The 26,458-nt window shown below is 42.9% G+C and overlaps 1 protein-coding gene across 1 annotated transcript in view; it reads right to left on the minus strand.

Moving 5' to 3' along the window:
• LOC145356565 (dynein axonemal heavy chain 17-like) overlaps positions 1-26,458 on the minus strand; it is an 811,195-nt gene that overhangs the window by 542,329 nt on the left and 242,408 nt on the right. Inside the window, exons 21-22 of the mRNA XM_080209339.1 lie at positions 7,434-7,603; positions 3,216-3,438 (exon numbers count right to left, since the gene is read on the minus strand). Of these exons, the coding sequence (XP_080065465.1) occupies positions 3,216-3,438; positions 7,434-7,603 (393 nt within the window). The remainder of the gene's footprint in view (positions 1-3,215; positions 3,439-7,433; positions 7,604-26,458) is intronic.

Raw genomic sequence — 26,458 nt, forward strand, 5'->3', positions numbered from 1 at the left:
TCTACAAGGCAGTTACGTTACGTTAGTGACTTTTAAGGGGCATCTTGACAAATACATGAATAGGATGGGAACAGAGGTATATGGTCCCCGGAAGAGTAGGGGCTTTTAGGTAAGTCAGGCAGCATGGTCGGTGCAGGCTTGGAGGACTGAAGGGCCTGCTCATGTGCTGTAATTTTCTTTGTTCTTTGTTCTTATAATTTAATTGTATTCTTAAATAAACTTTGTTTGGTAAAAGCTTTCAGTGGATCACTTTAATCATCCCTGGAGTGAAACAACTTATGCTCACTGCATAAATTCAAAAACTTAGGATCAAAGCTATCTTCATAAAACACCTTACAGTTTCTGGCCTGCGTCTTAACATACAAAGTATTGTCAATCTGCATGCTATGCCAATGCTGACGCATTATCATGCTTAACTTTACCTATTGAGCAGATGTCACCAACTAATTCTGCTAATATTCTTTACTTTTCCCTAGTAGATAATTTGCCTATGACAGCTTCTTAAGTTCAGAGACATACTAGGAATGATCCCATGATGGGGAAGATAATGGTCAAGGTATTGAAAGGAACGATGGCTGGAATGATCATCCGCATCCTGGTTTGAAACCGTATGTGTCAAGAAAGCTTGAGTTGACCTTCCAAGGCGGGTGTCTATTGTGGATAATCAGAGTAATCATTTTTCTGATCCTGCATGGGAAAATTCTTGAACAACTACATGAAGGACATCCTGGTACAGCCCAAATGAAGGAATTAGCACAGAGTTATTTTTGCTGGCCTGGTCTGAATGCCCAGTTTGAAGAAAAACGGACAGTGTTGACTATGTTCACGAACAAGAAATGCACCACCATTATCCAAGTGGCCTGACATTGTTATCATGAGATCTACTACATCTGACAAAACTTGACAAAATGTTTGCAATATTTGGTAAACCGGAACAGATTGCAATAATGGTTCACTGATTACTTCACAAGAGTTTCAGGATTACCTCAAAATAAATGGTATTCAGCATTAAAATCTGCACCTTATCATCCATCAGCCAAAAGATTCTCTGACAGATTTGTACAATCCTTGAAACATTCTGTGTGCCAAAGAAGCAAATCCACATGTTTCCCAATTGGAAACCATGAATAAACAGGGATAGCTACTGCTTACTGAAGTCTAGGTCTGAGGCAATCAGGTTAGGCGACCCTGACCTATACAAGAAAGCCAGATATAATCTAAAGAAATCCATCAAAGATGCTAAAAGACAATACCAGACCAAGGTAGAGTCCCAGGCTACCCACACAGACCCTTGCGACTACGGCAAGGTCTGCAAGACATAACAGGCTACAAGATGAAGGCATATAAAATTGCCAGCTCCAATGCAACCCGTCCTGATGAGCTCAATGCATTTTAAGCCCATTTTGAGCAAGAGGTCAGCGAGAGCAGTTCCTCCATCCTGGAAGCCTCAGATGAACCTGTACCTGAGCTCACCATTGCAGATGTTAGTGCAGCTTTCTCGAAGGTCAATGCAAGGAAAGTGACGGGCCCAGATGGGGTACCCAGATGAGCACTCAGATCCTGTGCAGATCAGGTGGTGGGAGTATTCATAACCTCTCTTTACAACAATCTGAGGTTCTTATCTGCTTCAAAAAGATGACCATCATTCCAGTACCTAAGAAAAGCCAAGCAGCGTGCCTTAATGACTATGACCCAGTGGCTTCGACATCCATCATTATGAAGTGCTTCGAAAGGTAGTCATGGCACAAATCAATTCCAGCCTACCCAACTCCCTAGATCCACTATAGTTTGCCTACCGCTGCAACAGGTCCACAGCAGATGCTATCTTCCTGGCCTTGCACTCAACCCTGGAATACCTAGATAACAAAGACACCTATGTCAGACACCTACTTACTGACTGCAGCTCTGCCTTTAACACCACTATTCCCACAAAACTAATCTCCAAACTCAGTGGCCTGGGCCTCGGCTCCTCCCTCTGTGACTGGATCCTGAACTTCCCAATTCACAGACCACAATCAGTAAGGATAGGCAACAAAACCTCCTCCACGATCATCCAAACACTAGTGCCCCACAAGGTTGTGTTCTCAGCCCCCTACTATACTCCTTATACACCTATGGCTGTGTGGTCAAATTACCCTCCAATTCAATTTTCAAATTTGCTGACGACACCAACATAGTGAGTTGGATTGGAAACAATAATGAGACAGAGTACAGGAATGAGATAGAGAATCTGGTGAACTGGTACAGCGGCAATAATCTCTCTTTCAATGTCAACAAAACAAAGGAAATAGTCACCCACTTCAGGAAGCATAGAGGAGAACATACCCTTTCTATATCAACAGGTACGAAGTAGAAAGGATCAAGAACTTCAAGATTTTAGGTGTCCAGATCACCAACAACCAATCCTGGTCCCCCAAACCAACATTATAGATATTAAAGCCTACCAACGCCTCGACTTTCTCAGAAGACTAAGGAAATTTGGCATGTCAGCTATGGCTCTCACCAATTTTTACAGATGCACCATAGAAAGCATTCCTTCTGGTCATATCGAAGCTTGGTATGGCTCCTGCTCTGCCCAAGGCCGCAAGAAATTACAAAAGGTTGTGAATGTAGCCCAATCCATCACACAAACAAGGTTGGCATTCCCCCTGCCCCTGACCTCCATATGGAGCCTCAATGGCTCCAGTTTTACCAGAAAGGCCATCACGTCTGGTCCTCATTGATCCAATACCGGTACGATTGTGTGAAGCAAGAAATCAGGCATGAACCTGACTTCTCAGCCCACTCGCTATCTTATTGGTTTGCACCATCCATCAGCAGGCAGAGCAAGGAAGTAAGATTATCTCCTTGTCGTGAACAAGCTGCCACAGGTAGGAACAAGCTGCCAGACATAGCAGTAGAGGTGGGTACAATTTTGTCTTTCAAAAAGCGTTTAGACAGCAAGTAAAATGGTTATTGAGTGATACGAGCCAAACGCAGGCGATTGGGATTAGCTTAAGTCATTTTAAAACAAAAGGGTGGCATGGACAAGTTGGGCCGCAGGACCTGTTTCCACGCTGTAATCCTCTATGACAATATCAAAGACTATCAGGAGGATTTATTTTCATTTAACTTATTAGTAGATAATAGAACTATTGCACAAGTCATGGAATTTATTTTGAACCAATAAAAGAAAGCCTATAATGATCAGTCCATACATAAAAAAAATTTCTTACGTGTAATTGTGTGTGAACTTCTTCAGGCATCTCTACATCATATGTCTTCAGCAGCTCAATTGTTTGCTTCAAAGGTTCAAACATATGATCTGTGGTCACTTGTCTCTCTTTTATTTTTTTCAGATATCCCATGACTTGTATAAGAGCCTTCAAATCCCCTTCTTTTACAGTTTTTGTTAGTTCAGCATTTGTCTCCGTAATGAAAGTATCCAAAGTACTCAAACTAGAAAAGCAAATATACAGTGCTCCAAATTAGTTTTGTGACTGGAATGGTACTCATTGTAGATAACACAAGTTAACCACCAAATTCCAAACAAAAGTATATTTCCAGGGAAAGTGATTGGGCCATAAATTAGTGCAATGGCTATCAAAATGTTTTAAACAAGATTGTAACTCATTTGTGCTTGTGAATTGCTGTATTTGAAACTATTAACAGATAATTTGCTGAAAGATTCAAGGGACTATATTGTGGCTCTAACAAAGTGTTGGCATTAGCATCACACCCCCAGGATGGCACATCAAAGATAATGTGGAGTTGCTGGTGTTAGACTGGGGTAGCATGAGCTTTCGGAGCGTTGCCCCTTCATCAGGTGATTCACAAGCCTCAAAAGCTTGTGCTTCCAAATAAACCTGTTGGACTTTAATGTGGTGTTGTGAGGCTACTTATCAAAAGATGGACATTGAATAAAGGTACTATCGGCTAATATCTGGATTACAATTCTGTTGAATATAAGTTGCACAAGGAATCATAATGCAACAAAGTTTGGAGTCAACAATTTGACTGTCTTTCTGCAATATTATGGATCATGGGTACCAATGTCAGTTCTTTGATGCACTTTATTGCAATCTTTAAAAAACCCAGGGAACGATAGACAATTAGATTAAAATGGGAAAGAGAATATAGGGTAGAAGAATATAGCAAGGGGAGGGGAAAATTTGGCATGGAGCTGACATGCCCTTTGAATGAGGAGCCTCAGAGGACACACAACATAAGACCTGTCACAACACTCGCTGACACTCTCCACCAGCTTAGAGACATACAGCTGGGTGGGATTTAGCTTCAGAGCAGGCTTGGCGTCACAATCTGTGAACATAGCTCACAATCTGGTACACCACAAGTGGATGCAGAGGCATTTGAGGTTGCAAGCACTTGTGGGGACTGCTGGAAGCTATGATTACATAAAGCTCGTACACAGGTGCAGCAGGTACTCAGGAAGGCTAATGGAGTGTTGGCCCTTATTTCAAGAGGATTGGAGCATAAGAGTAAGGAAGTCTTGTTGCAATTATACAAGGACTTGGTAAGACCACATCTGGAATACTGTGAGCAGTTTTGCTCCCCTTATTTAAGGAAGCCTTATTTAAGGAAAGTTTGAACTATGAGGAGAGGCTGAATAAACTAGGCTTATACTCGTTAGAGTTTAGAAGAATGAGGGGAGATTTCATTGAGACATATAAGATGATGAATGGGATGGATAGGATAGAGGTGGAGAGGCTCTTCCCGCTCAGAAAAGACAGTAGGACTAGAGGGCACAGCCTCAAGATAAAGAGGGGGCGGTTTAGAACAGAGTTGAGGATGAACTTCTTCACTCAAAGGGTGGTGAATCTCTGCCCATTGAAGTGGGGGAGGCTGCCTCGCTAAACATATTTAAGACGCAGGTTGATAGGTTTTTGATAGGCAAGGGGATTAAGGGTTATGGGGAGAGGGCGGGAATGTGGAACTGAGACACGACAGATCAGCCATGATCTTATTGAATGGCAGGGCAGGCTCGAGTGGCTAGATGGCCTACTCCTGCTCCTATTTCTTATGTTCTTATGTTCTTATATTTCATTGGAGGCAGCTCAGAGAAGGTTGACTTGAATGATCGCCAGTATATCTTATGAGCAAAGGTTAAACAGGCTGGGAATTTAGAATAATGAGGGGTGGTCTCAGTGAGATATATAGGATTCTTAAGGGGCTTGACAGGGTAAATACAGCAAAGGTATTTCCCCTGATAGGAGTGTCTAGAACATAGAAGGACATAGCCTCAGAATAAACAGGTGCCAATTTAAGACTAAGATGAGGATAATTCAAATGAGGATTCTGAACATTATAATTGCTTCAGATATGTGACTTCTCTGTCACCAACCTCATCAACTCTTCTCTTCCCAGGTCTGACTTTAACTTCCATAAACAATATCCTGTTCCCAAAAACAGTTCTTTTTTGTCCCTTTAACTTTAACTTCTTAGAAACTTCTCTTCATTTTGCTAGTTTCCTTAACTAGCCATTCTCTATGCTTCTGGCACTTGTTTTCTTAATTATTACTCCATAGTATAGTTTTTCCTCTAGCAAAGCTGAGACAAATGTTTTCTCTCTCTAGCCTTCTACAACCAACTGCTATATTCAGACAAAATCAATCACAAAAGCCTTCCTACACTAAAAATACCCCAGGTTGCTAAGCAACAACTTTTCATGTCATCAATTTCTAATTACTTTCAACACCTTAACCTCTCTAAACACAGTACAGGCATAGTTGAACTGATCAAACCTCTACACATATAAGCACTTGTCTATCAAGAATCTAACTACAGCTTTAACCTTCCTTATATAGCAATACTAAATTAAACCCATTTAATCTTACACCTTATTTCTAATATTCAATACAAATATAAATCCCTTAAAACTATCTCTGTTTTCCTGACAGCAGGGAGACATGTAAGATACTGGTGTTCGATAACAAATGATACTTCTATAAATGCCACACAGTCAAAACATATAAGCCATCACAAACTACACTTGTATCAAAAGAATTCACCATGAGTTATGATAAATACTCATATAGACTTCATTATGGCAGCAACTGAGTAATCAATGACCTTCATAAGCAAATCTTACAAGGTCACATAATGTGTGCAAGGGTTACATGCGTATTGTCCAGCTGACTTTACTGCCCAGCACCTACTTGTTTCAGAATTGAAAATTCCACCTTGGGTCAAAGTCTGAATTTCTCTCCCTAATATTAATGTAAGTATGCCTACATGAATGTGACAATTCATCATTCATCACCTTCTCAAAGACAATTAAGCATGGGCAATAGATTATGGTATTGCCAGCTAGCTCTACACCATTCAAAATGAATAAAAAGTAAGAGAAGTTTATTAAATAAGTACTTTGTATCTATTTATACAAAAGAGGGTAAAATAACAGTGATTAAATTCAATCTAAAAACAAAGGAAGAGGAGTAACTTATTGGATTCAATGCAGGTAATAAAATGGTAATGAGAAAACCATTATATGATTCTATAAGGAATTGGATAAGTTAGAAAAACTCTGGATCCCTGCACAGGATTTCAAATTTAGTTGCTCCAAATACTTATTTTGAGCGTATATTTTAAAAATATATTTTAAATGTATGTTTGATTAGCAAATAATTAAAATTTGTGAATATCTAGCTGAAATGATATGGAACCTATTATTTTGAAAAGTATAAGAACATACATCATCTTATGTTCGCCATGTATATTAATGATATTTTATGAGAAAGAGAGTGTTATATCCACATTTTCAGATGACACCAAGTTAGAAGGTGCAGTAAGTAACATAGATTGAGTTGCATCCCAGTCTGACTTAACTCAACTAGCAGGATGCAGGCAGGTACCTGTTTATGTAAATGAAGGCTGAACTCAAAGTTGGTTTAGACCTCAAGCCAATATGAACAAGAAATCTGATGAAGTTGCTCCAGTGTGTCATGCCTGTCTTGACTGTAAGTCAAAATGTTTACATGGATATTATTTATATATGAAAAACTGAGGCTTTGTACTTTGAAGAAAGAGAAAACCATTCCTCTCACACAAATTTAATTGTAGTTCTGCACAATCAGAACTACTTTTTGTTTCCAATATTCAGTCATTTTGACTTGTTGGAGAGAAGAGAAAATCCTCTACCCAATTTATATGAAATCATGGAGATAGTCAGATCCTTGTTACAGACTCCTTGAAACTGAGATAGCATGAGATTTTTGAGATGACAGTCATTGCCATGGAGACAAATGGTTCTTCCAAAGTTATTAAAGTAATGTTATAGTATTCTCTTCATTTTATAGAATCATAATGAATACAAGATCCATATTTGTAAAGGGTTTCCCATACTAGATGCAGAAATAAAACATTAATTTATACCTATGCTCCACATGTTCTATTTCCCACATTATATCCCATTTACCTATGGTTCTTGTTATTACCTGTCGGTGACATGGTCAATAAGGTACTGTTTGAATAAAAGGCTCCAACGTTTGATGAGGTTCAGAAGTGCCTGCCTGAAAGGTCTGCAATCAATTTTAAACCAAGAATCTATTATCTTTACGGTTTCAAACTTTAATACTTCTTCATATAATTTTTCGTAGGAGTCAATCTAAAGAAAACAAAATTTGCATCTATTTATAATCATTTTTCAGCATGTACAAATGTAGATGAAGTGCATTAATCATTTCATGTAAAACTATAAATTATTTCATTTTAAAACACATCAGTGGAGAAGTTACTTTGTTTAGCGCAGTTCCAGGCAGTGCTATACAGACTTATGTATACAGACTGAAGGGACAGGCAGCCTTTCAGATAGCCCACATTATGGCCAGAATTTTCTGACCCTGGTTTAGGCAGATTGGAAAGCCAGTGGGGCATAGAATTGAGCAGAGTTCCAAAATGGCTTTTACGTCACGCCAATAGGATTTCCCCACTTGCTTGTCCTCGACCCCACCGATTTCGTAATGGGACTATCGCCTCAGGAACCCCATCATCATACATTTAAATATCATTAGCGGACTTCCACAATGTATTGTCCCATCATGTTAGGAATTTCACTCTCACTGACCTTTACAACAGGTCTGGACTAATGGGGAACTGTCAAACGGTCTCTGGCAGGGCTGCATACGTGAGTACAGCACCCAGGGGAGGGAGATCATACCCAGGCAGTTCTCTGTCACATCGCCCTGGCAGTGCTGGGGGGCTTCTGTTTAGGAGATGCAGGTTTGGAGGTTTCCCGGGAGCAAGGAGTGGGCAGGTGGGGGGGGGGGGGGGGCGGTGGAGTTCCCACATCCAAGGGAGGGGTGTCACATGTTCATGGGGGTTCATTTTTTTATTAGGGCTTTTTATTAGGAGATCGCCCATAGAATAATAGAAGAATCATAAAATCCCTACAGTGCAGGAGGAGTCTATTTAGCCCATCAAGTCTACATCAACTTTGACAGAGTATTTTACCCAAGCTCTCTCCCCCCCTCTGTCCAATCCCCAAAACCCCACACATTCACCCAAGCTAATCCATCTAACCTACACATCTTGGGATACAAGGTTACAATTTAGCATGGCTAATCCACCTAACCTGCACATCTTTGAATAGATCCCCCCATTAGGTGAGTGCAGACTGGCCCAAAAGGGAAGGAGCAACCTGGAGGAGGGAAGGGGGGCAGGGGGTGCAGAGGGTGCGGGGGTGGGGGGGCGAGGAGGGGTGGCAGAGCAGAAGAGAGAGAATACTTTGAGCATGTTGTGAATAAAGGATGATGGTGACGGAAGACTGGCCTTGGTATGATTATTACATTGGTGTTGAAGATGGGATACTGCAGTGGACGTTGTTACTGATGGCTTATGAATATCCCATAAAGCGCTGCCCCAGGAGCCGAATAGCTAATGCCAATGCACTGAGTCATCTTTCATTGCCCAGAGGCCTGGCTTTGTACAGCTGGTGATGACCCTCAATTTTTTGGAAAACTTGCCAGTATTTGCAAGGCAAGTCAGGGCTGGATGCAAAACGACCCAGTCCTATCTAAAGACATTCTATGGGCACTTCAGAGAACAGCCCTCAGATGAAATGAAATGTTACTTGACAAAGAAAAACAAGCTCAGTAATGAGGATGGCATAATTAATTCTCAGGTTCCTGCATAGTTGTCCCTCACCCAGAATGACGTTCAATACTTATGGAATTACATCATGGCCAACCTGAGGTTTCAAAGATGAAAATGCTAGCCAGGAACTACATCTGGTGGCCTAGTCTTGATGTAGACATTATACTTGGTCAGATAGTTTGAGTCGAGCCAAAATAATCAAAAACTTCCCCTCCCCCGCCCCTCAGCCTTCCTACATCTATGGGAGTGGTCTGGTAGGTCCTGGGCGCAACTACATGTGGACTTCACCAAGCGTTTTTTGGGTTTCAAGTTTTTAATTATGGTCGATGCACACGCCAAATGGATGGAGATATATTGCACAGGTTCCACCACTTCCCATTCTACCATTGAGAAATTACGACAAAGTTTCCAAACACATGGGATACCTGAAGTCTTGACAATGATCTTCATGCTTTCCAATAAAATCAAACACTTTAAGCGTCCTGTCACCCATCATCAAATGGGTTGGCTAAATGGGCAGTGCATACTTATAAACTCAGTATGAAGAAGCAACCCACAGCTTCCAGAGACCAAACTGCCACAATTTTCATTCACCCATTGCAATACCCCTCACATAACCACAGGAATTGCCCCAGTAGAATTGTTATTGGAAGGCTTCAGACAAGATTAAGCCGACTGTTCCCAAACCTGGTATTGAGGATGGATTCCTAACAGGAGAACCAGAAGAAGAACCATAATTCTGCAAGGACAGAAAGAACTTTCAAAACCGACAACCCAATCCATGTGAAGAACGTCAGTAGCAGCCTAATTTGGGTCCTATGGATTATAACTGAAAGAACGGGGACCATGCCTTATAAAGTCCAAGTGCAGGCCATAACTGTCAGCTGGACCATTCCAGAGGTTGGGAGCCCAAACTAGTTCAAGCCTCATTACCTGCCATGGGGATGACCAATGCCAGCGCCGAGGCGACAACTAGAAGTTGACCCTATGCCTGCCTCTCCAGATGTTGAGGAAATGGATTCCAAGATAGAAGCAGAAGAGACTGATGCTCTAACTGAAGCAAGACCTAAAGGAAGAATCAGTGTCATTGGCTTTATGACACTCCCTTCGGAAGCAAAGGTCTCCAATCCACTTCACACCCCCACCTTCAATCGATCCCAGGCCATTGCTAAGTGACAGAAAAGGCCCCTTTGCGGCAGGGGTGTTGGAGAAGAAATGGGCTTAAGGGGGGAGGAATATTATGATGGATATGGAAATCATCAATAGATTTCGCCAGGTGCCTTGTAGAATACAAGCTCCCCAGATCCGACTCTTCATATTTTTTAAAAAACATTTGAAAATTTAGCAGGAAAAGCCAGCAAAGCAACTGGCTGGCTGCCTTCTACTTTTTCCACTCATGACAACACTTTGAAAAAAGTTAAAGAATTCAGCCCTATGTTCTTCAGTGATATCGTCACTAGAAGTGATGCTAATGTGGGCAAATTTCTTCCTTATAATCTCAAGCCAAGAAATTTTTTGCAGTTGTTCTTCGTCCACAAGTCGTGTTGCAGGGACTCCTCTTACACACTTTTAGGAATATGGCAATGTAACAACAGTGGAAATGGAACAACTTGATAGAATTCCCCAGCTTCTATTGTACAATATGGTTGAGTGGCACAATAGTGTGCACCTTGCTATTTCACTTTGGATAAAAATCAAACTAATTTGTAAAATGATGTTCTGCAAATTCCACCAAGTTTCCAATAGGCATGTGTGAGCAGTCCAAAAATTAGAGCCAATGGGTAAGAGTTATCTGCTTATCTAGTTATCTCTTTTAAAACAAATCTCACTTTTCCTTAGATGATATTTGATAGTGGTGATTGAAATAGAAATAGAAATTGGTCGACAAACCATGAAGTATGTCTGAACATCAGCCTTAAATACTTTTCATGGTCATAGAGTCATAGAGGTTTACAGCATGGAAGTAGGCCTTTCGGCCCAACTTGTCCATATGGCTAAGCTAATCCCAATTGCCTGCGTTTGGCCCATATCCCTATGTCAATCTTACCCATGTAACTGTCTAAATGCTTCTTAAAAGACAAAATTGTACCCATCTCTACTGCTTCCTCTTGCAGCTTATCCAGACACTCACCATCCTCTGTGTTAAAAAATTTCCCCTCTGGACCCTTTTGTATCTCTGCTCTCTCACATTAAACCTATGCCCTCTAGTTTTAGACTCCCCTACTTTTGGGAAAAGATATTGACTATCTAGCTTATCTATGTCCCTCATTATTTTATAGATTTCTATAAGATCATCCCTAAGCCTCCTATGCTCGAGGGAAAAAAGTCCCAGTCTATCCAGCCCCTCCTTAAACTCAAACCATCAATTCCGGGTAGCATCCTAGTAAATCTTTTCAGCATTCTTTCTAGTTTAATAATATCCTTTCTATAATAGGGTGGCCTAAACTGTACACAGTGTTCCAAGTGTGGCTTACCAATGTCTTGTACAACTTCAACAAGACGGCCCAACTTCTGTACTCAATGTTCTGATCTATGGAACAAAACATGCCAAATGCCTTCTTCACCACTCTGTCCTCCTGTGACTCCACTTTCAAGGAGCTAGGAACCTGTAACCCTAGATCTCTTTGTAATATAACTCTCCCAACACACTATCATTAGTAAGTCCTGCCTTGGTTCGATCTACCAAAATGCATCACCTCACATTTACTTAAATTAAACTCCATCTGCCATTCATCAGTCCACTGGCCCAATTGATCAAGATCCCGCTGCAATCCTAGATAATCATCTTTACTATTTACCATGCCACCAATCTTGGTGTCATCTTACAAACTTACTTATTATACCTCCTAAATTCTCATCCAAATCATTAATATAAATGACAAATAACAGTGGACCCAGCACTGATCTCTGAGGCACACTGTTGGTCACAGATCTCCAGTTTGAAAAACAGCCCTCTGTCTTCTGTCATCAAGCCAATTTTGGATCCATTTAGCTACCTCACCCTGGATCCTGAGAGATTTAATCTTATGCAACAACCTACCATAAGGTACCATGCGGCATTAATAAAGTCCATTGAGACAACATCAACAGCACTGCCCCTATCTATCTTCTTGGTTAACCCTTCAAAAAACTCAATCAAATTTGTGAGACATGGTTTTCCAAACACAAAGCCATGCTGACTGTCCCTAATCAGTCCTTGCATCCCTAAATGCCTATAGAACCTGTCCCTCAGAATACCTTTGAACAACTTACCCACTACAGACGTTAAGCTCACCGGCCTGTAGTTCCCAGACTTCTTCCTGCAGCCCTTTGATATCGTTCGTTCCTCTGAGGTTAGATACTCTCCTATTGCATCAAATCATGGTTTACCAGAACATTACTACTTACTCTTAGCTAATTCTAAATTAAGGGTGAGTTACGTTGTAGTTACATTATCTACTAGGAACTGTAAACATACTTTTCCAGGAAACTAGCAAAAGCTAGTTTATTACCAAACGGCTGACAGTCTAGATTGTCATTAAAATTCTGCAACAAGAAAATCAATTTAGCTGAACATTGTAACTTAAGAAATCAAACTTGTATTAAAGTAGGAATGCAAACATGGAAGGTGCAGAAAATATTTTCATTTAAAATTGTTCATGCTTATACTTTACATTTCATAGACTTACAAACAGGTAACAATTAAAGTGATATTTATATATTCAACATCCAAAACCATTACTTTCAAAAAGACCACCCCAACAATTGCTCATCCACATGTAATCCCCTCCATTTATTGTATAATTGCCTGACTATGGACCCAGTTCATGGAGCTAAGGACCAAGGATTTACACGGAGATGCTATAGCTCTGCACCTTATCTTCACTGGGAGAGTGGAGAAAAACCAATTGATTTATGGCGATTACATTTCCAGCAAAAGCTGCAGGTGTAGCTCCAAGAAAATTCTAATGCAAATATTCCATTCAGCTCTTCATCCTTTCAGAGGAAGACAGTTTCCTCCTTCAACCTTTCCAGTTCACAATGATACGTGTTCATCAACCCACTCAATTCAATTTGCAATTTTCTTCTACATCCTGTCAATCCAGCCCCTTCTGGTCCTCTTTCCATCTAGCAATTCCATTCAAACTGAAACTCTTACTTCGCCTGGTCTACTTCAGATGTTACTATGTCTTCTCTTATTCGGTTCCTGCTGGAACTTATTCTTTCTCTTTCTCCTTCCACCACTCCTATTATTGCTGCAACTCTTCTTCCTTACACTTTCAGTTAATGCTAGCATTCTCTTTCTTTCTCTTTCTTCTCCTACACCAAAGTACTAAACTTGACATTTGCATTTTCTAATACAGCACTAAAATATAGATCAAATACAGCTACACTATTGAAAAAATTGCAGCAGTAATGAATTTCATAATTATTGAAAGACTATGAGTATGATTTTCTTAGAATTTTGACAGTCTGATAACAGGCATGAAAAGTGGCACTGAGGATCTGATGGCAATGACAGCTTTTTTTGTCATAAAATTTTGACTTGGTGTCAATGGGTTCCACACTACATTGCTAGTGGGGGAACCTCTGAATTGCTCATCTTGCCATTACCTCATGCTACAAGCATCGGGCCGCCACATCAATAGATCACCCCAGCACACAGAATACACACTTCGCAGGTTGTCAGGAATAGATCTGCCCCAAAAATTCTCAGACGTCTCCTTCCTCAATGCTGTAGAGTAGGAAATTCCCAACCTCTTTAGTAACATGGCACACTTCAATATGACAAACAATTCCAATGCACACCCAGCCAGCCACTCATGGCACTTTCCAAAGGTTATCCGAGCAGCTGCTCTCCTTCCATTTGTGCTTGCATGCCCTCTGCTACCCTTCAGTTTGCACAGTAAAAGAGAGGATTTGCGAACAGTGGCAGCAGGAAGGACTCCAGTCCACAAATGGCATGTATAAAGTACCATTATCCCTCACAACTGCTTGTATGAGTGGCTATAAACTGACAGATCAACACAGATATTCAAACACTACACTCACTGAAACAATCCCTCAGCAGGCCATGACGCACTTGCATGGTTCTCATGGCACATTGGCATACTAGTTGAAAACCGCAGTTGTACAAGTCCATCAGGCACACTCAGGGCAGAAACCTAGCATGGGAGGCAATGGCAGCTGTCATGAGGACCAATGCCCTACCGAAGAGGAAAGCCATCCAGTGCTGTAAGAAAATAAATAATCTCCTCCATTCTGCCAGAGTAAGTCACTCTTTACACACACACATTATACATCCACAGGGATCTCACACTATCAGATCCAGGGACACTACCACTCACTCTCCCACACAGATCATCACCTCCCCTGTGAGTTGTGCCCTCATCTTCTCGCTGGTCTCACTCACACATACCAGGCATTCTTATCATCTACTCTGGTATGCACCATAGCACAGTGGAAGCACTGCTGCCTCACGCCGCTAAAGACCCAGGTTCAATTCCAGCCCTAGGTCATTCTCTGTGTGGAATTTGCACATTCCCCCCAAGTCTATATGAGTTTCCTCCACATTCTCCAATTTCTTCCCACACTACAAAGATGTGTGGGTGAAGCTGATTGGTCATGGTATTGTCAAGGGGTCTAGCAGGATTACCGGCATTCAGCATGGGTGGGATCGTGGTCCTGCAGACTCCATGGGCCACATGGCCCCTTCTGCACTGTAGGGGATTCTATAATTCAATGTATTCCGCATGAGCCTCAATTCCCCCCTCCGGCTGATCATTGACCCGGCCAGTTGCCAATGTAAAGTGGAGCAGAATGAGGCTGATAACGTTACGAGAGGCGAAAAACCAAACATGTACTCAGTTTTTAGCTTCTTGCCCTGATCTTACCAGCTTGCCACGCCGATTGACAGGTGGACGAACAAGTAAGATCACTCCAATGATTTTGTGCATCTGGCTTACATTCTCTCTATCTGCTTCATACAGGAGAAGTGGCACATGTCAAGAGGGAGAGATAAGAACATAAGAACATAAGAAATAGGAGCAGGAGTAGGCCACCTAGCCCTTCGAGCCTGCCCCGCCATTCAATAAGATTATGGCCGATCTGAAGTGGCTCAGTTCCGCCTCCACCACTTCAACGGGCAGAGAATTTCAGAGATTCACTACCCTTTGAGTGAAGAAGTTCCTCCTCAACTCTGTTCTAAACTGCCCCCCTGCCTTATCTTGAGGCTGTGCCCTCTAGTCCTGCTGTCCTTTCTGAGCAGGAAGAACCTCTCCATCTCTACCCTATCCATCCCTTTCATCATCTTATACGTCTCAATAAGATCCCCCCTCATCTTTCTAAACTCTAACGAGTACAAGCTCAGTCTATTCAGCCTCTCCTCATAGCTCAACCCCTTCAACTCCGGTATCAGCCTAGTGAACCTCCTCTGCACTCCCTCCAAGGCCAAAATATCCTTGCGCAAGTTCGGCGACCAAAACTGCACACAGTACTCCAGCTGCAGCCTCACCAGTACCCTGTACAGTTGCAGCAAGATCCCAGTTGAGAGCGGGATGCCAGAATTCAATATCCACATCATCTTCGAAGACAGAGTCATCCAGCTGATGGGAAGGACATCAACCCATTCCTACACTGATGATGAGGTCTGCAGCGATAAACCACATGATGATCTTGTCCTACAACACCCATTAGAAAACCATGCTGTGAATTATATCTGAAGCCCCTTCCATGCAATAATGATCTATCCATTTTTTTTGCAGACATATCTGGAAAGCAGGCTAGGGTGTCCATTAGCCAGATCTTTGACTCCAGCCCCAACAGCAGCACAAAGGATGGATTAACGGAAGCTAATATTGACATCAGACTACTTCTGTTGTGGATGTTGGGGGTGAACCAAGATGTAGTATCAGGTTAAGAAGCTCTAGTAGAATGGCACGGCCATGGGTTTCTGATTAGCTATTCTTCTGCAGTCCCAACCTGAAAACTTGATTCCAGCACAAAATATAAGGCAGGGAGCTCAGTCCAGGGCTTCTTGCTTGCCCTTTGTTCAAGGTTCCTAGCACATTGTAGTGACTGAACATATCAGTCATGGCTGCATCTTGCAAGGAATGAAGATGCTCCCCACAATGTACAGCGCTAGTATCACTCTTTCCAATCGTTGTCCATGCATATTCTCTGCCTCTTTAAGGTGCAGCTGGGCCCCCATTCCATCTGCTTCAGCTTCCCATGACACTGAACATCAACGGTACAGCTCACAAAGGATGCTGGATCTTTCTCCACTGTGCCGCCATGAGATGACCCTAGTAATTGAAAGCTGCTATCAGCCTGAAAGAGTCAGACATTTACAGAAGCTCTGTGAGGATCTATGCACTGTCCCCACTGCAGGTTGTCATCATCCTCCCCTTATTATAGAAAGTGTGTGCTACTATCAGTCAGACAGGAGACCAATCCTCACAGATGCCATGTGAAGAAAATGGGGTGTACTTCTGGAGGTTCTTATAATACTCAATGAAACTACTGGCAATGAGCACTTCCCAAGCTAGTCTGCTTCGTCTGGATACCACCATGGTCTCATGGCCAACATCCTTTCTTTCGAGGACCTCCACAGCCATCACCTTCCACATCATCCTCATTGGAAGAAACATGCCACTCCTCCATCTCATCTCCAGACAGTTCTGCCCCCCATTACAGTGAGAGGTTATACAGGATGTAGCAAACTCCACCAGACTGGTCCAGGCAACTGAGCCTCATCTTCAACCTTCCAAGAGTCTGTTTCACCAAAGTGCAAGTTGCAGCATGAGCCTCATTGTACTTTCTCTCATTTGCATTCTGTGGCTTTTGCACAGGCATTGACAGCCACTTATTCAATGGGTAGCCTTTGTTCCCGAGGAGCCAACCCTGCAGCGTCTGTGAACTCTGAAACATGTCAGGGATCTGAGGGTGGTTCAGAATGTAGGAGTCATGCATACTACCTGGAAATTGAACACACCTGCAGGATGTGTTTGGTATGATGAAAGGCTAGCTGAACATTCAGTGAGTGGAAGCCCTTGCAGTTCACAGTTCAATGCTTGATGGCCCAGATATCTGAGTGCAAAATGAGTGCAGTTGATGGCACCCTGCACCTGTGGGAAACCAGAAATTTGCATCCCAGCTTGCCTGATCCCGGTCAAAATAGACAAGTTGCGTGCCCTCACAAAGATTAATTTGATTTGATTTATTGTCACATGTAGTAGTATACAGTGAAAAGTATTGTTTATTGTGCACTATGTAAAGCATACCATGCATAGAGAAGGAAAGGAGAGAGTGCAGAATGTAATGTCGTAGCTAAGGTGTAGAGAAAGATCAACTTAATGTGAGGTAGGTCCATTCAAGAGTCTGATAGCAGCAGGGAAGAAACTCTTCTTCAGTTGGTTCGTTTGTGTCCTCAGACATTTGCATCTTTTTCCCGATGAAAGGTGGAAAACAGTATGTCTGGGGTGTGTGGTGTTGTTAATTATGCTAGCTGCTTTTCCAAGGCAGCAGGAAGTGTAGACAAGGTCAGTGGATGGGGAGCTGGTTTGCATGATGGATTGGGCTTCGTTCACGACTCTTTGTAGTTTCTTGCGGTCTTGGTTGAACGCGCGGCACGTCATTACAGTCAAGTGTTGGTAAATGGGGTTAGGTGGGAGTTCTGGTGTTTGTGTGTTGCTGCAGACTCGATGGGCTGAAGTGCCTCTACTGCACTGTATGATTCTATGATATGTGTATTAACTATTCAATTAATGCCCTCCACTTATATGAGACTGCTTGGTGTCAAGCTTCTTGAGTGTTGTTGGAGTATACCCATCCAGGCAAGAGGGAATATTCCATCATATTCCTGACTTGTGCCTTACAGATGGTGGACAGGATTTGGGGGGGGGTCAGGAGGTGAGTTATTCACTGCAGTATTCCTAGCCTCTGACCTGATCTTGTAGCCACTGTATTTATGTGGCGAGTCCAGTTGAGTTTAAATTTAATTAATATAATTAACAGGGATTTTGTTTGTTCGGGCTGTTCTTGTGACAACCTTATCTTGGACAAACTCATGCTGGTCATTGTTAGGGGAGGCTTGCCATAAGATATAGGAACATATGTAGGCCATTTTGTCCATCAAGTCTGATGCACCATTCAATGAGATCATCACTGACTTGATATAATAATCTTCAACCTCATGTTCCATCCTTGTCCCTACAACCCTGGATGAAACATCATGCCTAATGTTCAATGTCTCCTCCCCATTGTATTTTATTTATAATTTATTAAAGAAACTTTATTTTGGTGCTTTCCTTGCCTAAATTTCTCTTACCACCACAACTCCTCATCAAAGCTTTTTCTCTTCTTCTGGAAGATGGCACACCTCAACCTCATTGGATACTGAATCGTTTACAGTGGAGACCAAGCTACAGAGCTTACATAGGCTGAAATATTTGCTTCCATGTGTTTCATGGGGCTCAGCAACATTAGCAGAAATTCCGTGAAGTCCAAAGTTGCATTTTACATCTGTGTTAAAGCTTGCTGCGATCATCCCCTTCCCCATCAGTGGCAGCTGCAATTCCTACCATTCAGCATTAGGAACATTATAATAATACATTATTGGGCCCATACGTCAGAACGATAAGCCTGTCAAAAAAAATCCATCAACGCCGGATTGCTGTTTTAATGGTGCAAATCATGACTGGCTTAAAAAGGAGTGCACCTTGTAAGCACACCTCCAAGGAGAGCTCTGAGGGGAGCACAGCACTTGTGGAGCTGCTCTGCATTATAAGTGCATCGACTCAGGGGTACCGCTCTGACTCTGAGGTCACCAGACTTGGCTCATGGACAACCAGGTTTCATTTGAGGGAGACATGGGTAACACATAAGGGGTACCGGGGTGAAGAACTGGGGGGTGGGAAGAGGGTGTTGAGGGAGCCAGGAATGTGGTTAGATTGGGGAGACCTGGGGAAAGTTTGTCAAATGTGAAAAGTACCGTTCCTGAGGATGCCTTCTGCTGCTGGACTAGGGCTCCTTGGAAGGGCCAGACAAAGAGAAGGGGAGACTGGGGTGTTGGGGATTCATCAAAGACTGAGGGTTCCAGTCAAATCTGGGGAAGTGGAAGCCTCTGGAGATTGAATGTTGACGTAGGCAAGGCTAATTGAAAAACATGTCAGTCATCAGTACCCCTTTGCAACTGAGACTGGTCAGCTGTAAATCAATTGACATATTTGGAGTCAAACTAGTCACCCAATTCTGCTCACGCAAGCACGACTTATCAATGTGAGTGCCACGGTTTGTTGGCACACTGACTTCCAAAGTTGCTGACTGTCACAGTGAACCTGTACCATTGGCCAACTAGGCAAGCAATTATTACGCCTTGGACATTTGATAATTCCCATTGCATGAGGAGAACGTTCCTGACCATTGGCTGTGTGCTGAGTTGAGTATTGACAAGCGTCTGCCGGAAACCAGGTTGAACACAGGGCCTTGGAGTGAAACTTTGAACAATGCCTGCACCTGATATCAGAGCTAAGGATTTGGTAGAGCAGCCGAAGATCTGGCCACTCGGTGGTGGGGGGCAAGACTGGTACGGGATCTTGCCAAAGCAGAATGCAAACTAAGGACTGGATATCAATGTGGTATCCAGGACATGTGTCAGTCAGTTCTGAGAGGCAGCTTCACAGAATGAATGGGCGAAGACTGGTCCTTAGGAGACAAATGCTAGCCATCAAGTCTCTCCCTTGATATTGCAGTGAGGATAACATATGAATCATGAGCTTCATGTCCTCACTGTTTTCTCATTTATAGACAGGAGAAAAGAAGAAGGAGGCGCCTGGCTTGCCAAAGGCAGGAGCATAACAATGAAGAGAAAAGGATGGCCTGGACAGAACATAAGAAATAGGAGCAGGAGTAGGCCATCTAGCCCTTCGAGCCTGCCCCGCCATTCAATAAGATCATGGCTGATCTGAAGTAGATCAGTTCCACTTACCCGCCTGCTCCCCATAACTCTTAATTCCCTTATCGATCAGAACTTAATTCCCTTATTGATCAGAATGATAGAGAGAATGAATCCAGAGACCATCATTTGGAGGCACCTCACTAGACCCAGGATCTATAAACATTGCCTAACATACCTGCAGATGTTCAGAATACAGTAAGAAGTCTCACAACACCAGGTTAAAGTCCAACAGGTTTATTTGATAGTAAACCCACAAGCTTTCGGGATTTGCCCCTTCGTCAGGTGAGTGGAGAGTTGTGGGTTTACTATCAGGAGGTAATGCTGCAACTTTATAAGTCCCTTGTCAGGCCCCACTTGGAGTATTGTGCGCAGTTCTGGTCACCTCACTATAGGAAGGATGTAGAAGCTATTGAAAGGGTGCAGAGGAAATTTACAAGGATGTTGCCTGGATTGGGAGGCATGCCTTATGAAGATAGGTTGAGGGAGCTGGGACTCTTCTCCCTGGAGAGGCGTAGGTTGAGAGGCAACCTGATAGAGGCTTATAAAATGTTGAGAGGAATACATAGGGTGGATTCTCAGAGGCTATTTCCCCGGGTTGAAATGGTCGCTACGAGAGGACACAGATTTAAGATGCAGGGAAGCAAGTACAGAGGTGATGTTAGGGGTAAGTTTTTCACTCAGAGGGTGGTGAGTGAATGGAATCGGCTGCCGTCAGTGGTGGTGGAGGCGAACTCGCTGGGGTCTTTTAAAAGACTTCTGGATGAGTATATGGGATTTAATGGGATTGGGGGTTATAGATAGGTCTATGGATTGGTAGGTATTGATGTGATCGGCGCAACTTGTGGGCTGAAGGGCCTGTTTGTGCTGTAGTGTTCTATGTTCTATCAAATAAACCTGTTGGACTTTAACCTGGTGTTGTGAGACTTCTTACCGATGTTCAGAATATCAGAGGGGTCGAAGACTAAGCATGTCATGGGAACTATTTGGTCACATCTGCCACTTCATGCAGGATTTGGTGCCTTGGGAACTTGGAAGGCATCCACTACCAGTGTCGTTGAAACTTACAGCAGCACTCAATCTTCATGCCAGTAGCTCCTTCCAGGACTCCATGGATGACCTCTATGGGATTTTGCAAGCCTCCACCTGCAAATGTATCCAGGAGATGATAATGGAGGTGACACAGCCATAAGGCTGTCTCCTCAGCCCCTTACTATATTCCTTATACACCTATGACTGGATTGGATCTCAAACAATGACACGATTAAGTACAGGAAAGAGATAAAGAAACTGGTGAACTGGTGTGACAACAATAATCTCTCCCTCAATGTTAACAAAGCAAAGGGGATAGTCATCAACTTCAGGGAGCGTAGTGGAGGACATACCCTTTCTACATCAATGGGGATGAAGTAGAAATGGTCAAGAGTTTCAAGTTTTTAGGAGTCCAGATCGCCAGTAACCTGTTCTTGTCTCCTCATGCCGACGCTATAGTTAAGAAAGCCCACAAATGCCTCTACTTTCTTAGAAAGACTAAGGAAATTTGGCACAGAGTCATAGAGATTTACAGCATGGAAACTGACCCTTTGGCCAAACTTGTCCATGCCTCCCCCTTTTTTAACCCCTAAGCTAGTCCCAATTGCCCATGTTTGGCCCATATCCCTCTCTCCCCATCTTACCCATATAAATGTCTAAACGCTTTTTAAAAGACAAAATTGTACCAGCCTGTACTTCTACCTCGGGCAGCTTGTTCCACGCTCACCACCCTCCATGTAAACAATTATCCCTCTGGATCCTTCTGTGTCTCTCCCCTCTCACCTTAAACCTATGCCCTCTAGTATTAGACCCCCCTACCTTTTGGAAAAGGTATTGACTATATAACTGATCTATGCTCGTCATTATTTTGTATTCCTCTAGAAGATCACCCCCAAGCTTCCTACGCTCCAGAGAAAAAAGCCCCAGTCTATCCAGCCTCTCCTTATAACTCAAACCATCAAGTCCCAGTAGCATTCTAGGAAATCTTTGCTGCATTCTTTCTAGTTTAATAATATCCTTTCTATAATATGTTGACCAGAACTGTACACAGTACTCCAAGTGTGACCTTACCAATCTCTTGTACAACTTCAACAAGATGTCCTAACTCCTGTATTCAATGTTCTGACCAATGAAACCAACCATACTAAATGCCTTCTTCACCTCTCTGTCCACTTGTGACTCCACTTTTAAGGAGTTATAAACCTGCACCCCTAGATCTCTTTGTTCCATAACTCTCCCCAACACACTACCATTAACTGAGTAAGTCCTGCCCTAGTTCGATTGGCCAAAAATGCATCACTTGTCATTTATCCAAATTAAACTCCATCTGCCATTCATCAGCCCACTGGCCCAATTGATCAGGATTCTAGACAACTTTCTTCACTGTCCACTATGTCACCAATCTTGGTGTCATCTGCAAATTTACAAACCATGCCTCCTAAATTCTCATCCAAATCATTAATGTAAATGAAAAATAACAGTGGACCCAGCACCAAACTCTGAGGCACATCACTGGAAACAGACCACCAGTTTGAAAACCAACCCTCTATAACCACCTTTGTCTTCTATCATCAAGCCAATTTTGCATCCATTTGGCTACCTCACCCTGGATCCTGTGAGATTTAACCTTATGCAATAACCTACGATGTGGTGCCTTGTCAAAGACCTTGCTCAAGTCCATGTAGACAACATCAACTATAATGCCCTCATTTACCTTCTTGGTTACCCTTTCAAAAAAACTCAATCAAATTCAATGTCCTCTAGTGCTCTCACCAACTTTTACAGATGCATCATAGAAGGTATTCTTTCTGGCTGTATCCCAGTTTGGTATGGCTCCTGCTCTATCCAAAACCGCGTGGAGATTAATCAGATCAATCATGGTCTTCTTGAATGGTCAAGCAGTCTTGAGGGACCAAATGACCTACTCCTAATTCATATGTTTGTATGTTCGAATGTGCATATTAATATATCTCAGAATGTCTCTTTCAGGTAAGTAAATAGTAATTTTCAAGATTAATTTTAGTACCTTGTATGCTACTGATAAAAGGTATTTAAAATGTTTCAACTAGTTAAACTTTGGATGGTGGAGCTTTGAAGGGCAAACAGTGTGGCAGGAACTTAACAGGCCTTTCATGAATGATCTTAGAGACGATGGGGGGGAATGGAGAGGAGCGAGCATAAAATGAGACAGAATACACTGAACCTATCTCTACGTTTCTGCATTTTCCTGATGGCAGCCAATTTTGTTTATGTAGAAGGCAAAAAGATAAATTAAGGCAATTAATTAACCAACTGAAAGCAATTTAATGTGGGGGGTTTGGTGGCAATGTTTGAATTGTACTAAACATGTACTGGGACCATGGAATTTTAAGAGTCTTGGTCGTCAAATAAAGTGACAAGCAAGCACAAGTTCAGGGTTGACTCATTCTAAGAGTGCGATGGGGTGGGGTGGTTGGAATCAGGTTCCAACACTGCAGCAGGGAGCTATTAGAATGCCATCAGAGCAGGAGGTCTTGAGCTGAATAAATGGGTGAGGGTAAGTGAGGGCAATATTTGCGTAAAAGATCTTACATTCAGAGGGGTCACCTTCGATGAGCTTTGGGTCTCCAGTTGTGGTGGAGCAGCAGAGGCCCAGGCATATGAATTGGAAAACCAGTGACCTTGGGGCCAAGGAGGGCTTGTCTTGGGGTGGGAACGCAAGAGAAGGACACAGCAAACAGCCTCCTGTGCAGAGGAGATGCTACCCTCCAGAAAGGGTCCACCATCCAAAGTTCAACCATCTGCAAAAACCTGAGTGTCAGTGTCTCCAGAGGCTGCACCTCTTCAAGAAAGCCATCACTGATCTGTGTGCCATGCTGCAGGATGAGCTTGGCTGCATGGGAGTTGATGGCCAGAGGGACTGAACGTCACTGAAGTTTTACACTTCAAGATTTTCTAGGGATCTGATGGAGATATGCGTGTGATCTCAAAATTTACAGCATATCGACGTATCAAGATGGTGGCCAATGCTGTTTTCAAGAACGCTGGTGATTACATGCACGACCACACTACCTAGTTAAAGTGAGAGAGCTATTGGATTTGAGGCCGTCACTGGATCCCACCAGATGCAATGTGTGATTGACTGCATGCATTTGACCATGAAGGCTCCCACATAGCAGCCGGCAGCCTTCATCAACAGTAAAGTTTCCATTTACTCAATGCATAGCTGGACTGCGACCACAGCAGGCAGAACCTTCAGTTATGCACAATTCGTGATATTGGCAGTCCCAGATACCTAGATATTTTGGCAGTCCCAGATGCTACAGCTTTTTCAGACTCCTGTAGCACTTCAGGAGACGAAGGCCATCCACTGTGGACATGGCTACTCACAACTGTTGGGAAATCATGAATCAATTCAGAGAAGTAGTAAATCCCTTGCCATGGAGTAACCCAAGGAACCATGATGCAGCCCACTGGGCCCCTTAAAGTATGGTCTAATCCCTTTGACTAATCAATGGATTCATTCACATAAACTCCAGTGAGATTCTGGCATGTTGTGGTGTTCTGTTATGCCCTGGACAACATGATGCTGCAGGAGATTGAGGCATTGGCAATGAGGTCTTCATTCATGAGGATGGAAGAGGCTACTGACCAGGCAATGCAAGATGAACCACAAATGAGAGACAATGAGATGTATGCAAGGGTGGCCAAGGAAATGCTTCGACATGGAATACCTGCAATCCCATTGCTGACTTCTTAATTTATCATTGTAATCCCAAGCACCTAGATGCATAATACAGAGTTGCAAGGGTAATATGCTGACTGCTCATGACATGGAGCCTCATAATCAGACTTTGGAGGGATCCAGGGTGTAACTGAAGTCCCAAAGAACAGAAAGGATCCCAATGAGATCCAGTACCAATAAATTGATACTTTATTTAGTTGCATAACAGAAACTCCATTCACCTATGAACCAAGTGTTCAGCTAGATGGTCTTAAATTTTTATATTTGGTTTATGGTGCTCCCCCTACTCTTGCAACTGAGGTTGAAGCAGGCAGCCATCCGGCTGAGGCCTGGAGCTCTTCAGTATTATGACAGGCCTACATCTCCAGCAACTTGCGGCACTGGTAAAACTGGTAGGGGATTGAGAAGCTGCTGAGAGAAATTCCCAAATGCAAAAGTCAGCCACTCCTCTTTCTTTGCAAAGCAAATTAAGACCTCCCTACTGACCTAAGAAATGCAAGGGCCTATGCAAGTTCTAAGGTCTCTTCCTACAATGAGAGTGAAAATAGACAGAAATAGTACCTCTCCACCAATCTTGGTTCATTGGTTTGTGTTATGGACAGTTTTCTCCTACAATTACATAAAAGAACATTCTCGCTTTCTTCAGATGGACAGGCACAATACGTATGTTGGTGACATTCTGGCAGCTGTGATGGGGGTACATGAGTGCCTCCTGCATGCAGCTGCTCTCAAAGGATCTGATGAATGTCAGAAATGACAGATGGGTGCCTCCGACCAAGATGCTGCATAAGCTACTGCCTGACCGCTTTGCTAGCATCTGTGTTGTGACTCCCTCTCCACAAAATATGTTTTTTCACATTACAACATGGAAGTCCCAAAGGAAAAATAATTATGAAGTATTCACCTTGACAGACTGGATAAGATCATGGACTTGTGTCACTGTATCCAGGTTGTGGGGATGACTGCATAGTTGCTGACTTCCTTGCTGTCCAGGCTTAGTTGGTTAAGTATTCCCCCCCCTGTTCGAGAAGAGGTCCAAATACCTTGCCCTTGCAGCTTGGAGAAGAGTCTGCAAGGAAGCACCACTAAATGTAAGGCTAACTGGGCTCTTCCTGCTGCCATTGTGACTGCAGGATTCCTTTAAATTCTAGTTTTCCAGGCAACCAGGCATGCACGCTAAACACAATGCTGGCATACCCCAAGGCACCATCACCTGATGCTGCCTTCCATTACATCTCAGTACACTCACTGGAGACACCCACTAATAATTGGCAAGCAGAATTTGTTTGTCTTCAAAATTATGAAATTACTTCCGTTGATGCTATCTGTGTCTTTTTTCTTGTAAATTTCTAACAAATCTAATACATGGATTGGAAAACTGTCTGTTAATATAGATATGGGGGAAGGTTCTTCCAGCCCGCTGCATTGCTTTTATAGAGCACAGTGGACTGGAAGGCTCAAGCGGAGGCTGTTAAGTGGGCTTTCCGCTGGGTGCCACAGCCTCTGTGTGAGTCTCCAGTCCCCGGATTTCTGGGGTTGTCAGCTCTATGCCAGACAACGGCGTGGAGCTAGATAAATTATGTTGATGAGGATTTAGATATCATTAACAGGCTTGGAACTGAAATCTGGGCCTATTAGTCTCTTCCCCTCTACCAGGAGTGTTTCACTCCAGTGGGGTT

Source organism: Carcharhinus amblyrhynchos, chromosome 21 (genome assembly GCF_965287045.1).
Source record: "Carcharhinus amblyrhynchos chromosome 21, sCarAmb.v2.hapA, whole genome shotgun sequence".
NCBI classification, from domain to species: Eukaryota; Metazoa; Chordata; class Chondrichthyes; order Carcharhiniformes; family Carcharhinidae; genus Carcharhinus; species Carcharhinus amblyrhynchos.